Consider the following 16,178-nt stretch of genomic DNA (forward strand, 5'->3'; position numbering starts at 1 on the left):
AGGGGCGGGGGGACCGCAGTGCTGCTCTCCAGGCATCACTTAGAGCCCGCGGGCTGGCCGGCAGGGAGTGAGGGTAAGTAGCTCCCGCAGCCTGGGCGCTGAGGCCGGCAGTCGCTCCGCTGGCGTCCCCCCTACCGCGCACCGCCGCCTGCCTCTCCGCCCTGCCCCTGCCGCGCTCTCCCTTCCCTCTCCCGCCGCGCGGCAGCCCCCGCCGCCGCTGGGAGCGCGCGGCCCCTTTAAGAGCCCAGCTTTGCCTCCCGGTAGCTGAAGGTCATTAAACACAAAAGCTCTCCAGCGCTGCGGTCCAATATAGCGCATGCGCCCTGCCCGAGGACTGGCAGGGAGACGGCAATATGGCGAGAATGCCTGGCAGCGGCGGCGACTGGAACACCGGCAGCGGCGGCGGGGAGAACAATGCGGGGGACCGGCCGCCGGGCCGCGGCGGCACCCACCGCCCCCACCACTACTGCAGCGCGGGGGAGGACGAGGACGGGGAGGACGACGATGAGATCCAGGAGGTGCAGATAACGGGGGACGAGGAGGACGGCGCCGATGGGGGGTTCCTGCTACTGGACGAGGAGGAAGAGGAGGAGGAGGAGGAAATGGGGCTGGAGTGGGACGCCGAGGAGGAGCCGCTGGAGCCCGAGCCGGTCCTTATGATCAGTATGGACCGGGGCAGCAGCGGGCTGGACTCCTCTTGCGGCGGCGGCGGCGGCCGCCTTGGAGGCGGCTGTGGCGGCGGCATCGGGGCAGCAGCAGCTGGGGGTGCCCCAGTCCCCGCTAGCGCCCGGGGCGCGGAGGACTCGGACCCGGAGACCGACCTGCTACTGCAGCGCCCCGAGCGGGCCCGGCTGAGCGAGAACACCCGGCTGGCCACCCGCTACGCGGTGCGCATCTTCCGGGAGTACCTGAGCGAGAAGTCCCAGAGCCCGGACTTCGAGACCATGGACAAGGGGGCGCTGTGCCGGGTGCTGCGCTCCTTCTACGCCGAGGCCCGCTCCAAGAGCGGCCAGCTCTACTCCAAGTCCTCGCTCATCAGCATCCGCAGCTCCCTCAACCGCTACCTCAACGAGCCGCCCTACTGCCGCACCCTGGACCTGACCAAGGACCCGGAGCTGCGCGCCGCCAACCTGACGCTGGCGGCGGTGATCCGCAAGCTGGAGGAGCAGGGCGCGGGGCCGGTGGTCCAGAAACAAGCCATCACGCGGGCGGACCTGCGCAAGCTGTACACCTGCAGCGTGTTCAGCACGCAGAGCCCCTTCGGGCTGCTCAACAAGGTCTGGTTCGAGACCTGCATGTACTTCTGCACGCGGGGCCGCGAGAACCAGCGCGAGCTGGAGGAGGACTCCTTCGGGCTGGCCATGGACGAGGACGGCCGCAAGTTCGTCTACTTCAAGTCCCTGGGGCCCTACCACAAGTCGCGCTCCTCCTCCTGGAGCAAGAAGCGGGCGGAGAGCAGCGACGAGGAGAACCTGCCCCGCATGTACGAGACGGGCACCGAGTTCTGCCCCTACTCCAGCTTCGTCAAGTACCTGGCCAAGCGCAACCCGCTCTGCAAGGCCTTCTTCCAGCGGCCGCGGGACCACTGCAGCGAGGGCGATGTCACCTGGTACGAGAACAAGGCCATCGGCAAGAACCTGCTGGGCACCCGCATGCAGATGCTCTCCAAGGCGGCCAAGCTCTCCAAGACCTACACCAACCACTGCATCGGCGCCGTCTCCATCGCCACCCTCAACAGCATCGCCGGCATCGGCACCAAGCTGGGCGGGCACCACCCGCACCCCGCCGGGGCGGCAGGGGGCTGCTACACCGCCGCCCAGGCCATCCTCAACGGCGGGCACCGGCACCGGCCCCCGCCCGCCCCAGCCAACACCTACATCCTCCCCAAAGACAGCGACGTCCCCCACGTGAAGGCGGAAGCGGCCGCTGTGACCCCGGCCAAGCGCTCCCTCTACGAGGCGGTGTACACTGGGGCGGCCGCAGCCGGGGGGGATGCCTGCGGCCCCTCCTCGTCCCCCAAAAGACTCTGCCTCCGCCCCGCCGAGCCGCTGGACGCTGCTGCCGCCGCTGCCTCCGTGGTGGTGGTGTCAGTGAAACACGACCCCCTGCCTCTCCTCCTCCCCGAAGCCAATGGGCACAGAAGCACCAACTCACCCACAGTAGTTTCACCTGCTATTGTTTCCCCCACACAGGTAACAAGAAAACCCGACCCATCTCTATACACAACCCCTCCTTCGCTTCCCAAACCTTCCCCCCTCCAGCGCCTGCTCCAGCCAACACCAGACCCCTTTGCAAGGACCAAAGCACGCTGCGCACCCTGGGACACTTCAGACAGGCAGCTGCTGCCTCTTTGACCTTCTAGTGCAAGTCTCACTGTACAGGCATGAAATAGTCTTGTTGCAAGTTACTAAACTTCCGTGCTCTTAGCGCGCCCCGCCCCCCATTCCCCACCCCCCCATGGAGCTCTCTAAGTGGTTGCACTGATTCCTGATTTCTGATGTTAAAGCTGCAAGTTTGGGCTCTCTGTGACTTAGAGCAAGCTTAGAGTTAATCACCTTCCTTGTGAGAAGGAGGTATGAAATCCCAAATCACTCCTAAGCTAAAGTTTAGAATTGTGTTCCCAGAACGATAGGATTAGTAAATGGACTGTGCAGGCTCCTGCTTTCTTTTTACAGTAGGTGTGAGTTTTACATAAATCAAGTCAAAATATTAAATAAGAATTTGAAAGATAATTAGCATGCATGATCTTGATGTGCTAGTGAGTTGTTTAAATAACCTCATAAATGCAGGAACCAGTCAAGAAAATACTCAATTACACCTTAGTAAAGAGGGTGTAATTTTAAACTGTAGAAGTTTTCAAGAGAGTTAATGTGACAATTGCATTCATCTTGTGTGTGTTTATTAAAATAGCTCTGTTTCCTGGCAACCATTATTTAAAAAAAGTAAATTGGCTTTAGTTGCACAGTTTCATTAGTTACCATTGCGTCAAAATAGACAGCATTCGATAATGTCAAAATATATAGCAACAGCAAAATTCCTTGAGTTAGCCATAGTGTAACTGTGAGATGAGATTGGGTAGGTATGTTTCATGTAAGCAAATTAGCCTTGTCAGAACCATTGAATAGGTATAGGTTTTGGTGTATGCATCAACAACCCTTCCACCTATACACATTCCCCCTTCTCCCAATCCTTTCCTGTTGATTTTCTTGGTGGGTTTAAACCCAAAGTTACCTTAGGATTCTTAATTAAAAGATATACCGAAGAATACTTTTACTGTTGAGTTGGAAGTAGGAATTCATTCTAACTAAATCTGTAAAACTTTCTTCAGTTATGTTGCACTCTGTAAAATACTATGTTTCGGGCAATACTTTTAATGCTAGCTGCAATAGGTGATTACAAAACACCCTCTGACATTCTGGTGTCAAGCAATAATCATCTCAGTCATAGGCCTGAAAGAGCAGTGTTCAGTGAACACAGGTATATGACATGCCTGAGCAGTTTTCAAAGTGGAAATACCAGTTCTGGACAAACTGACCCTTTCAAACAGTTTGCCAGCTAATCAACCAGCCTGAAGGCTAATTGAAAAAAAGAATCTTTCTGTGAATTATAGTATTTATGTTGTCTAAAATAAATGTGACCTCTCCTTACTAGTGGGGGGTTTTGGTCACTTGAGTGCAGTACTGTAGTTTGATCTCCTGCTGTGTATATCTGGTGTCTTTGAATAGCTTAGAGGGTTGATTATGAGCAGATAGTGTTTTTGTTTTAGCTTATTATTTCAGATATAAGCTAACTCTCTTCACTATATTTTAACTGTAAACTTACCCATTCATTGGCTTATGACTTGGAAAGATATTTTAAAAATTTAAAGGTATTTTAGTTTAGAATAGCTCTGTGTACATGAGTAAGGAAGAGACAAAGGGAATAAGGCAACTGAGCTTGACAGACAGATGTTTATGGTTAAACACACTTTTACTTTTATCAAGATGGGCCACTTTATTCGTCTTAGTTAATGTAGTTATCTTTGAGTCATAATACTGTATAGTTTGATACCAGGCCATATCTTGAAATTTCTACTGCTGCTTATAATACTTAAACTTCCCCTTAGGTAAGCTTTATGTAAGTGCTGTACTGTCTTGTTTTTTTTTGTTTTTTTTTAATACCAATGACAATTACAGACAAAAAGCCAGGCTATTAAGACAGAAATATATAAAGTAGATGTTTGTTTTCTTTCTTGACTATATCAAGAAAGAAAATGAGAACTCAGTGACAAGGTTAGCGTCAATTTTGAAGTAATTATATGGGAACGTCCAATTCATCCTTGTATAGCTCATCTAATGGTGAACAAACTACACACTCGCTTCTGAAGAAAAGACTCATTTTGCTTTCTTTACAAAACTGATTAATTTAAATCCTTACTGATAGTTGGAGGAAGTTTGCTGTTCCAACGGATGCTGGAATGAGCAGTTGTGTTTGTTTTTTTTTTCTTATGGGACATATCACAGAATGAAAATATACCGTTGCTTTGTAAATGTGGGATAGAATTTTTTTTTCCCCGCCATTTTTAAATAGAAAGTCAATGTTAAACTTTTTCTCCTTTAGCTACTTTTGTATAATATAGCTATAATGATTGAGGTCCAGGGCATTTCCTGGGGAAATTAATGACTGGCTCGGGTTAATGGCCCGAGGCATCGCTTCAAACCATCAGCTATCCCAGCTGGTCATTAATCCCCAGGAAATGCCCTGGCCCTCCATCATTATTGCTTATAAAAAAAAAAAAAGACTTTCTAGGCCTTATTAACTGAGTAGATCTCCTCAAGCGGTGTGACACTGAAGTCCATTGTTATCAAGAAATCAGTAATATTTGTCAACTTGACAATTGCAGACTGCTGTTATTGACCTCTATTATGAGTTTATTCATAAAGGGACAGATTCTGCCTCCCTAGTGGCATAAGGTACGACTCAGTGTGAATAAGTGGCAGAATCTGGCCCACCATGAAAACTGGGTTACAGTGTGTTTGTGCTGTGTATGTGTGCGTTTTTCATAGCGTTAGTGACTTTAAGCAAGGTATAAAAGAGGAGTGAAACAAAAGTATTAAACTGGATTTATTTAATTTATTTAGTTCAGAATTTGAGAAGGCTATTAATTTTATGGATTATCATTGCTGCTTCGTCTTTCTTCTTAACCCTGAGATGTCTTTTAGTGCTGTTTGCAGAACTGCTGTAGGAGCCTCCTCCTGAGCCAGGGAAAGGTACATTAAGTGTTCGTCTTGACACATTTTGATCCAGCTATTGCTTTAGGTTGCAGTCCTGAGAGACATTATACAGTATATTTTAAACATACACTACCGTACCATCGTGCCACCACCTTCACTTCAGTCTTTATTTGCTCTGAAGCGTAGCAATTTTCCTGCCACTAACAACAGTACTTCAGCTGAAGTTGATGACAGAGGGATGTAATTTAGCTGTTGTTCATCTCTAGTATTATTGAAAGATGAATAATAGCTGAAGTTTAAGCTTTTGATGTTGCAATGTGGTAGCTGTTGAGATTTATAGACTTGATACATACTGAACTTAGTACAGTTATAATAGCCAAAAAGAGGTCTAAGAAAAACAGATCGGCTTCTGCCTGGGGGGGAATTACCCATCATTTCAGAAAAAGCTTCTGCTATGATGGTTCTGTAGCATAGTTGTGTTCTAGGTACTTCTGAGGAATTCCATAAATATCAAAATATAAATCCTATCAAACTTATAATAGTTAAAGCATGAGCAGTGTTTGTGTTTGTCATCACTCTATGTTGCAAGTGTTCATCAGGCTTTCAAAGTTGAAACCAGGGCTAGCTTTCTTTTATGGAGCATGAGAGTTTTCATTGCCTTAAATGCTTCAGAGAAAAGCCATATGTTGACAGAATTAGAAAGCTGGTTCTGATTTCAAGTTCTGAAAAGGCAAGCGGCGGCGGGGGGGGGGGGGAGTACTTTATCTCCTTAAGTATGCAGCAGACACAGCTGATAAGTCTGTCTGGGGTTTTTGGTTCATTTTTGGTTAAGAACCTATCTACTTGGTTTAATTCTTGAAACTTAGAAATATAACATTACTATAAAAGTGGAAAAATAATTCTGTTTGCTTTAAAATTTGTTTGTACCATAGTAAAACCAAAGCCTCATTGTGCTGGATGCTGTACAAGCATATAAGATAACAAAGCCACTTAGAATGTAGGCTCTTCAGAGCAGGGCCCTTGCTTTGGTATAGGTTAGTACAGTGCATAGTACAATGGTACTGGGACTCCAGGCACTACTTTATTAATAATAATAATAATAATAAAAAAAAGACAAGATTCATGCCTCAAAGGCAGGAACACAAAAACTGGGTGAAGAGTGATTGGCAAATAACATGTTGGTTTTGTGTAGGTTTAAAAAGTAAAGGAGTACTTGTGGCACCTTAGAGACAAACAAATTCATTTGAGCATAAGCTTTCGTGAGCTACAGCTCACTTCATTGGATGCATCGGGGCATCCGATGAAGTGAGCTGTAGCTCACAAAAGCTTCTGCTCAAATAAATTTGTTTGTCTCTAAGGTGCCACAAGTACTCCTTTTCTTCTTGCGGATACAGACTAACATGGCTGCTACTCTGAAACCTGTAACAAGAGAGTGATCACTTAAGGTGAGCTGTTACCAGCGGGGGAACCTTTTGTAGTGATAATCAAGGTGGGCCATTTCCAGCAGTTGACAAGAACGTCTGCGGAATGTGGGGAGGGGGAGAATAAACGTGGGGAAATAGGTTTACTTTGTGCAATGACCCATCCACTCCCAGTCTCTATTCAAGCCTAAGTTGATTGTATCCAGTTTGCAAATTAATTTCAATTCAGCAGTCTCTCATTGGAGTCTGTTTTTGAAGTTTTTTTGTTGAAGAATTGCCACTTTTAGGTCTGTAATCGAGTGACCAGAGAGATTGAAGTGTTCTCCAGATGGTTTTTGAATGTTATAATTCTTGACATCTGATTTGTGTCCATTTTATTCTTTTACGTAGAGACTGTCCAGTTTGACCAATGTACATGGCAGAGGGGCATTGCTGGCACAAGATGGCATATATCACATTGGTAGATGTGCAGGTGAACGAGCCTCTGATAGTGTGGCTGATGTGATTAGGCCCTGTGATGGTGTCCTCTGAATAGATATGTGGACACAGTTGGCAATGGGCTTTATTGCAAGGATAGTAATTAATAATTAATTATTTATTAATTATTAAACTGTAAGTAATAGTTTATGTTCATCATCTGAGTCAGATGCCACCAGCAGAAGGTTGACTTTCTTTTTTGGTGGTTTGGGTTCTGTAGTTTCTGCATCAGTGTGTTGCTCTTTTAAGACTTCTGAAAGCTTGCTCCACAATTTGTCCCTCTCAGATTTTGGAAGGCACTTCAGATTCTTAAATCTTGGGTCGAGTGCTGTAGCTATCTTTAGAAATTTCACATTGTTATCTTCATTGCATTTTGTGAAATTTGCAATGAAAGTGTTCTTAAAACAAACGTGCCTGGTCATCATCCGAGACTGCTATAACATGAAATATATGGCAGAATGCAGGTAAAACAGAGCAAGGGGCATGCAATTCTCCCCCACGGAGTTCAGTCACAAATTTAATTAATGCATTTTTTTTTTAATGAGCGTCATCAGCATGGAAGCATGTCATCTGGAACGATGGCTGAAGCATGAAGAGGCATATGAATCTTTAGCACATCTGGCATGTAAATATCTTGTGATGCCATCTACAACAGTGCCATGTGAAAAGTGAAAACAGACATTAGGTGACTAAGTGGGCAGCATTATCTCCCATAAATGTAAACAAACTTGTTTCTCTTAGCGATTGGCTGAACAAGAAGTAGGACTGAGTGGACTTGTAGGTGCTAAAGTTTTACATTGTTTTGCTTTTGAGTGCAGTTTTTTAACAAAAAAACTACACTTGTAAGTTGCACTTCTGTGATTGAGATTGCACTGCAAGACTTGTATGAGGTGAACTGAAAAATACTATTTCTTTTATCATTTTTACAGTGCAGATATTGGTAATAAAAAATAATATAAAGCGAGCACTGTACACTTCGTATTCTGTGTTGTAATTGAAATCGATATATTTGAAAATGTAGAAAAACATCCAAAATATGTAATAAATTTCAATTGGTATTCTATTGTTTAACAGCGCGATTAATCACGGTTAATTTTTTTTAATTGTGATTAATTTTTTTAGTTGTGTGAGTTAACCGCGATTTAATTGACAGCCCGATTAAAAGTAGGAGTTGACCAGGCTTTTCTGCTAATTGCATCATGCCATTTGATCAAAATGAGCTATTGTAGACTTTCATGGGGCAAGTCTTCAGAAGACTTTGATAAGAAGCAACAAGAAATCAATTTTGTATAAATCATACAGATGACCTTTTTGATACAATCAAGGAAAGAAAAGAGCATCATGACTAGAGTGTTGCATTGACAAAGCTTTTTTTACTCTTCTATAGAATCTGAAATGATTAAGTCAGTACTCTTGTTCTGTGAACATCAAAGCTGAAATGCACAAACTTTTAATGTTACAGGAAGCCGAAAGCTTTTTAAAAAGCTTGTGAGATTGTGCTGTAAAAGGCTTCTCGTTGCCCACTGTTCTCCTTCCAGAGAGCAAGAGATCAGAAACTGTTGAGTCTAATTGGTGAGTCTGTATGACAGTGAGCTGCCTTATTTCATGTAGGTCTAGAAATAAATGAGTGCTTAAACCCTTTGAAACACACCACTTCTGCAAAAGCCATGGGCTGTAATTAAATTGAATGTGGGGTTGTATTGTCTGGTGCCGTTGGCTATATACTTGATAACAGACCATGGTATACCCACTATTGTGTTAGAAGCTGGAACCTAATTAGCTGTGTTGTAGATTTTCAGTCACTTTAGAAGAGTTTTTGTTCATAATCTCTCTTCCAAGTGTCCTTTTTTGCCTTTCTGTTTTTTCAGAAGCACATACACTCTTTTGGAGGTGGGGGGAAATAATTAAGGATATGGTAACATATCTTTGTGCCAGTTAATTTTTTTATATATATCATATGTTTTGGATTCAATGAATAAATGTCAGTGACGGAATTGTCTGATATCACTAATAAATCTATTTCATAACAAATGTATATAATTATGCTTGAGGGACTCTCTCTTTTTCCTGAGATGATTTTTTTTATGCTAATACAATCTATATATAACTTTGGGGAAATAGTGGGCAGACATGAGAGATAATCCCATTTGGTTGTTTTTCAGCTATCCATATGAAAAAACGTCCCTTTCTTGTTTTTTTACAACCTTGCATGCATCTTTGCACTCTGACAATTCAAACAAATTAATCTGAAAACTTCAAATGTCCTAAGCACTTAATTCTTAATAAAGGCAAGTACCTTTAATGTATTTGAATGTAATTTTTAATTTTAGAAATAACTGAACTCCTTTTCTACATATGGAGTATATAACTTTCCACTAAGCTTTGTGACTCCCAAGACATGGTGCTTGTAATACACACAGGCACATGCATGCACAGAAATATGCGTGCCTATTTGCAGTTGTGCATTTTTGTAATTAAGACAGATGCATTTTAATTAAACAGACATTCCATGTTTTTATGAATTACACGTTGACTACATAAACATATGAAAACAGTTAAATTTCACACTGCACATTTATATTTCGTTTCCCTTATTTTTAGGGAGAGGGACTGCAATTGAAATAAAACTACATGAATTCATCTTTGTTAAAGATTAAATGCACTAATTAAAAATAACTTTTTATTTCCTTTCAGCAACCAGAGCTGTCATGTTCTATATCATAAACGTTTGATTTATTAAAATAAAATACAATAACACAACTTTGGAGGAAGGGAACTAACTTCCCTGCTGACACTAAACCCAAAAAATCCTTTAGTGGTACAGGAAGGAAACAGTTCTCTTCTTTCCAACCTCTTCTCCTGGTAGCTTGTAGGGTGGGGAAGAACATTTGAGTGTAGCTTTTCAATACTGAGCAGCTATGAGGATAAGGATAAGAGTGAAGTTTCTTCTGCTGATCCTATAAAGCGTGTGTGGGGAGGGTGGAGGGCGTTCCAAAGTTTGGAGCTCCGCAGTCTGTTTGGAGGAGGGCAGTGCTCTGATATGAGGCATTCTGTAGATGGGAGACAAGATACAACGGTTCATGTGAAAGGCAATTTTTGGTTTTAACCTTTCGCTAGTAAGGTTTCATCTTCTCCCTCCAGTACACATGCTACTACTTATGCACATGGGGACTGAACCACAATTTCTGTGAGAATCTCAACATAACTTGTTCATGTGCATCTATAGTCTCAACATGTTTTAAGATGTTTACATTTAATCTGTGCATGTTCATTCTTCCATATTCAGAATCCTTAAGAGTTTTTGGAGAAATTCCAAATAGGATTTCTCCATAACTTTCAATGGCATTCTATCCTTAAGTTTGTACTATCTTTATGAATGTGTTTACTTTGTGTGATGATGTTAAATATATGCTCTTGCAGTGTGGCTTAAAATGGCAACAAAGCACAGTGGGACTGAATGAAGAACAGTTTGCAATTTTTTTGTTGTTTGGTCTTGAGTTGCTAGAGGTAGGCTAAAGAATATTAGAATCTTAAATGGATAGCATTCTGTGTTGTCTAACAAGGAGCTTGGGTTTGAGTTATTGATTGGGGTGGGGGATCTAATTTCATTAGTAAGCTATCTGTGCACATGAGTATCTGCTGTGGTAGTTAAGGGTTATCAAAAGCATTCTCTAGAACAGGAAACTTCCCTATTGGTGAGACCCGTTGTCATCAATGGGTAAATTACCAAGTGTTATGGCAGGGTTATACAGAGAATCTGGGAAAGAAGCATTGAGAGCTCTGATCTTCCTATAATTGTTTTTGTTTTGTTTTTTGGATGTGGAAGGTGATGTGTTTAGCCTAATGAACAGGTTTCCAAACCTGTGCCTAAACAGAGGATTTCACTTTTTGATCATAGAATATCAGAGTTGGAAGGGACCTCAGGAGGTCATCTAGTCCAACCCCCTGCTCAAAGCAGGGCCGATCCCCAATTAAATCATCCCAGCCAGGGCTTTGTCAAGCCTGACCAAAAAAACTTCGAAGGAAGGAGATTCTACCACCTCCCTAGGTAATGCATTCCAGTGTTTCACCACTCTCCTAGTGAAAAAGTTTTTCCTAATATTCAACCTAAATCTTCCCCCACTGCAACTTGAGACCATTACTCCTTGTTCTGTCATCTACTACCACTGAGAACAGTCTAGATCCATCCTCTTTGGAACCCCCTTTCAGGTAGTTGAAAGCAGCTATCAAATCCCCCCTCATTCTTCTCATCCACAGACTAAACATTCCCAGTTCCCTCAGCCTCTCCTCATAAGTCAGGTGTTCCAGTCCCCTAATCATTTTTGTTGCCCTCCCTAGACTCTTTCCAATTTTTCCACATCCTTCTTGTAGTGTGGGGCCCAAAACTGGACACAGTACTCCAGATGAGGCCTCACCAGTGTCGAATAGAGGGGAACGATCACGTCCCTCAATCTGCTGGCAATGCCCCTACTTATACATCCCAAAATGCCATTGGCCTTCTTGGCAACAAGGGTACACTGTTGACTCGTATCCAGCTTCTTGTCCACCGTAACCCCTAGGTCCTTTTCTGCAGAACTGCTGCCTAGCCATTCAGTCCCTAGTCTGTAGCGGTGCATGGGATTCTTCCGTCCTAAGTTCAGGACTCTGCACTTGTCCTTGTTGAACCTCATCAGATTTCTTTTGGCCCAATCCTCTGATTTGTCTAGGTCTCTCTGTATCCTATCCCTACCCTCCAGCGTATCTACCTCTCCTTCCAGTTTAGTGTTATCTGCAAACTTGCTGAGAGTGCAATCCACACCATCCTCCAAATCATTTATGAAGATATTGAACAAAACCGGCCCCAGGACTGACCCTTGGGGCACTCCACTTGATACCGGCTGCCAACTAGACGTGGAGCCAATGTTGTCAAGAACTTAATTCAGCTGGGATGATCTGTTTTGGTTTGGGTTGTTTTACACCTAACCTTCCTCTCTCCCAGCCTTGGCTGTATTTCAGATTATAGGATAAGTAGTTTCCTTCCTTCACCCCTTTTTAATAAGGGACAAATAGCTACTTTTCATATGCTTGATGTAATACGAGGGAAGGATCGCATGCTATTTAGCAATGTGTAAGTGACTGTAAGTGCTGTAATTATTACGTACAGTCTTGATGCATAATTAGAAGGAAACCTTGTTGGGGAGGTGGCATCTAGTAGTGATAGTTCTGCAGATGAGTTGGAAAGCATAGATGGGGGCTTAGCTGTCATAATAGAAAACCCCACAGGCTAAAGAATCAAAGGTGCTGAATAGCATGCATATATAAAAATATGCAGAATATGTGCAAATTAGTTACCTGTTTAAGGGTTCTCCTCTGTCTCTAATCATTCAGCTCTTGAATTTTATGAATATTTGATATGTTGATATGGAAAATTAAGGTTTGTTTTTTCTTCAGTGCCCATCACTGTTGAATCTGCCATTCATTGCAAGTAATTGGCTTAGAAATTCTACAGTTTAAAAAGTTTGTAATAGACATAAGATCTCACTTTTTAAAGGGACCCTTTTTGGAAAGATTTTTATTATGAGTTTAAACTTGATTCAGTGAACTGTGATTGTGGCCTTGGTACAAGAATTTTATTATAGTGTATCCTCTGTCTTGATTAAAATTTGTTTCTGGATGCGCTGTCTAGAACCCATAGCAGGTCTATAACTGAGGTTTTTTTCTCTCTCTCCTACATTTCCAATAGATCTTTTTATAAAGAATTTCAAGACAAAAGATGAGTTGCAGAGATTGTTTTGGAGTATAAAAATTAAAATAACTTAAATGTGATGTGCCAAATTACCAAAGAAATGGGGGCATTACATTTAACACATCTTGCATTTTTCTTTTAGTTGGTGACACTACTGCAGGTGTTCTCCTACTCTACGAGGACTCTGCTGTGCACTGAAGCAGGCCCATATCTAAGTATTTTCTGTATACTATTTCACGGGCTTCAAAGACTTTTTAAAAAATATCTATATCGCAAACCCTAAATTTTTAGACACTAAAGCATTATTGTATATAAGAACACGCTTTGTTTACAATGGGATTCTATACTGAGTGTGATGTCACCAACAGAACGCGTGCTGTGAGGTTGCACCAAACAGTAGCCAGCAAAAATGGGGCTGCAAGGTGATGAAAAGTCCCTTTTTGAAGTTAAAGGGACCCTGTGAAGCTAAATTGTCCCTACAGCTATGTAAAAACCAAGCTTTTTGTCAAACTGAAGGCCAGTGTTTCCATGAGTTAATTTTGTGTTTTAATAATTCCAGTGGAAACATTTAAAATGAACATTCTCCATTCGTGGTTGCAACCCAAACATTGCAACATGGTGCCCAAGAGCCTGCCAGTAAAATTTTCCAGATATCAGTTATAAATAAAAATGAAACTGACTACTCTGCTCTATTACCTTTTCTCATGTCGCTGTCTTTGCCAACAGTAGATCTAGTGATAAAACAAATTAGATTTTTAAGATGTTCAATTCCGGTAATCCAAAGTGGTATTTGTAGTATAGCCAAGGAATTTTTTTGTGAATAAACTGAACTTCTAATCTGACATTTCTTAAACACATGCTGAAAGCTTCCTTCCCTTCGTCCTAGGTTTTTTGTTTTTGAGTATTTGGTACATTTTTAAAGCTGTCCTATTTTTTTTCATCTCTTCAAAAACATTTAGAAGTCACCTTCTATTAGATATCCAGCATAAATAATGCATTATTTTTAAAAAGCATCTCTTAATTTTGTCAACTTGGTCAAAAACTATACTTCCTCAAATTTAAAACATTCAGTTGTCATATGTTGTATTGACATCTCTCTCCAAAATGAGCCTTGGGTACAGTTTGACACTTGCTGATTACATTTGTTATGACTGTTTCCATTAAAAGCACTTTAAACATAAGCTGTTTCATTACTTCTAAAGCATTTTGCAAAAATGTCTAAATCAGAGAATGTTGAGGAGCAGCTTAGAAGTGTCCCAAGTTCATTATAGCGGAGTAGGAATGTAATTTCTCAAAATAGGCTATTATCCACTTGCTGTTATCAAGTAGCTTGGACCTAAAACTAGAAATATTTTAAAATGTTACTAAATCTTCTATTAAATAGTAACATTTTCACTAATTATTTAAACCCAAGCATTGTGCTGGTGTATGGAACTAAAAATATACTTAAGTGAATTGCGAAGCGTGGGAACATAGCAGAAATAACAGAGATTTTTAATTTTTTTGTATTCAGTTCACGAACATGGTGTTAGTAACACAGCTAAGGGGAACCCTTTTAAAATGTGACTGCAGCCTGGTCAGTTTCTTCAAAATATAAACTGAGACAAATGAATAGTTTATAGTAATGTTTAAATTTCTATAAATATACTCACTTCCTGACTATTAATGCAGTGTCACAAATACAAAAGGTGTCCCAGACCTGACACACTGAGTACAGAATTTGTAGTAATTGTTACAGTGATAAATGATTTCTGACAGTAAAATTTCAGCTGGTTTTGCATACTATTTCAGTTGTTTAGAGATTTTTAGGATCATAGTATTTAGAGGTACAGAGCCATCAGATGAAGTCTGTTCTCCTGTAAGGGTAGAATGCAGTAGTTGTTCAGCAAATGATGTATCAGATATTACACTAGACTATGCCCAAATCATTGTTTTAAAAAACCTCCCTCAACTTCCACTGCTAATTTGGTGGTCGGACATACTTCAGATATTTGGATAAAGAAGTACCATAAAGCAAGGAAATTAAAAAATGGGGAATGTTTCTTTCAAATCTTGTTTATGTGGGTTGCGATGTCAGTGAAATTGATAACAAAACTAGGAAATCTGCAGCTAAGATTTAATAGGGAGATGGGGTCAGTTACAAATTGTTAGTGTAGCTATAGTCAAAAAATGGACTCCACAACAATAGCATCTTATTCAATTTACAGTACATGCTCCTCCTATGTAGTAGTCATATTTGCCTAGTTCAGTGATGTACATTTTTACTACTTCTGTCTGTGTCTTTCTGCAGTGCTATAGGAGCATGATCTTGATTTTGTTCTTTCTCACACAAACAAATAGAAATATTAGAAGTGCAAATGTAGACCCAAACTCTGTGACCCTACATTAAAGGTTATGGAACCTGCAGCTCTGTGTTCCTTGAATTTTGAGGCCCTTTAGGGCATTTTCTGCATTTTCAAACCCATGGCAGAGTGTGTAAGAGCCCAGGTCTGCAAACTTGAGCCAGCACTACACTAAAAACAGCAGTATAGAAGCTGTGGCTTGGGCTAGTGGAGCCCATGGAGAGGGGTGGTCTTTCTTGCCTGACCCACAACATCTACAATGCTGTTTTTAGTGCTGTAGTGTAATCTCTGAGCCCAAATCTGTAGATCTGGGCTCTGAGATATGCTGCCGTGGATTTTAAAATGCAGTGTAGATGTATCCTTAGACTCCATGCTAATCTCATATTTCTTTCTCTGAAATAACCTTCACCATGTATGCAAATCCAGTAAATAAAGCTGGGGTTTGTGTCGTGATTTCCTTCCTGTTCTTCCTTCTCCAACCTCCACCCCCTTTATTTTAAATTAGATAACTTACTGGTAGAATCCAAAGAATTGGGTCACTGGCCACCCCAAAACCCATAAAAACAGTCCTGTGGTTGAGCACGGTGTGCTGGAGTATCTGTGCATGTGTGATGTTGCGGGAGGTGAGAATAGAATAGGAGAAAGGTGACTAGAAAAGAGAGAAGGGGAGTGTGTGAATCAGCCAAATATAAACTGAGCAGAGACTGAAACAAAGGTGTGGAGAAGATTTAGAGATAAGTAATGGGGATGTGAGGAGGGAGAAAAAGAGCAAATCGTTGTCTTTAAGGTGGAGGCATAAGAGAAAAATCAAAAGAACAGTGAATTGAAATAGGTTTTGCATTTGATTTATTTCCTTCAGCTATCAAAGCAGTTAAGAGATGCTGTCACAAAACGAACGGAAATATTGGGTTCCTATCATCCATATGAAAGTTTCCTACCTGAAACAAAGCTGAAATTAAACCAATGGATCACCATAAAGTTTTTATTTCAAAGTTTTATT

The 16,178-nt window shown here is 41.9% G+C and overlaps 1 protein-coding gene across 4 annotated transcripts in view; it reads left to right on the top strand.

Moving 5' to 3' along the window:
• Positions 1 to 16,178, top strand: part of KCTD1 (potassium channel tetramerization domain containing 1) — a 148,944-nt gene that overhangs the window by 47,179 nt on the left and 85,587 nt on the right. Inside the window, exon 1 of one of the 4 annotated variants that reach the window (XM_084621914.1) lies at positions 8 to 73. The exons of 2 other annotated variants lie outside the window; for them this stretch is intronic. Coding sequence is in view for 1 of the 2 variants with exons in the window: in XM_084621911.1 (XP_084478037.1) it covers positions 354 to 2,192 (1,839 nt within the window). In the remaining variant the exon portion in view is untranslated. Of the gene's footprint in view, positions 1 to 7; positions 74 to 175; positions 2,193 to 16,178 lie in introns of those variants that run through there. One more of the 4 variants, XM_084621911.1, reaches the window with a different exon arrangement.

Source organism: Lepidochelys olivacea, assembly GCF_965140295.1.
Source record: "Lepidochelys olivacea isolate rLepOli2 genome assembly, chromosome: 2".
NCBI lineage: Eukaryota > Metazoa > Chordata > Testudines > Cheloniidae > Lepidochelys > Lepidochelys olivacea.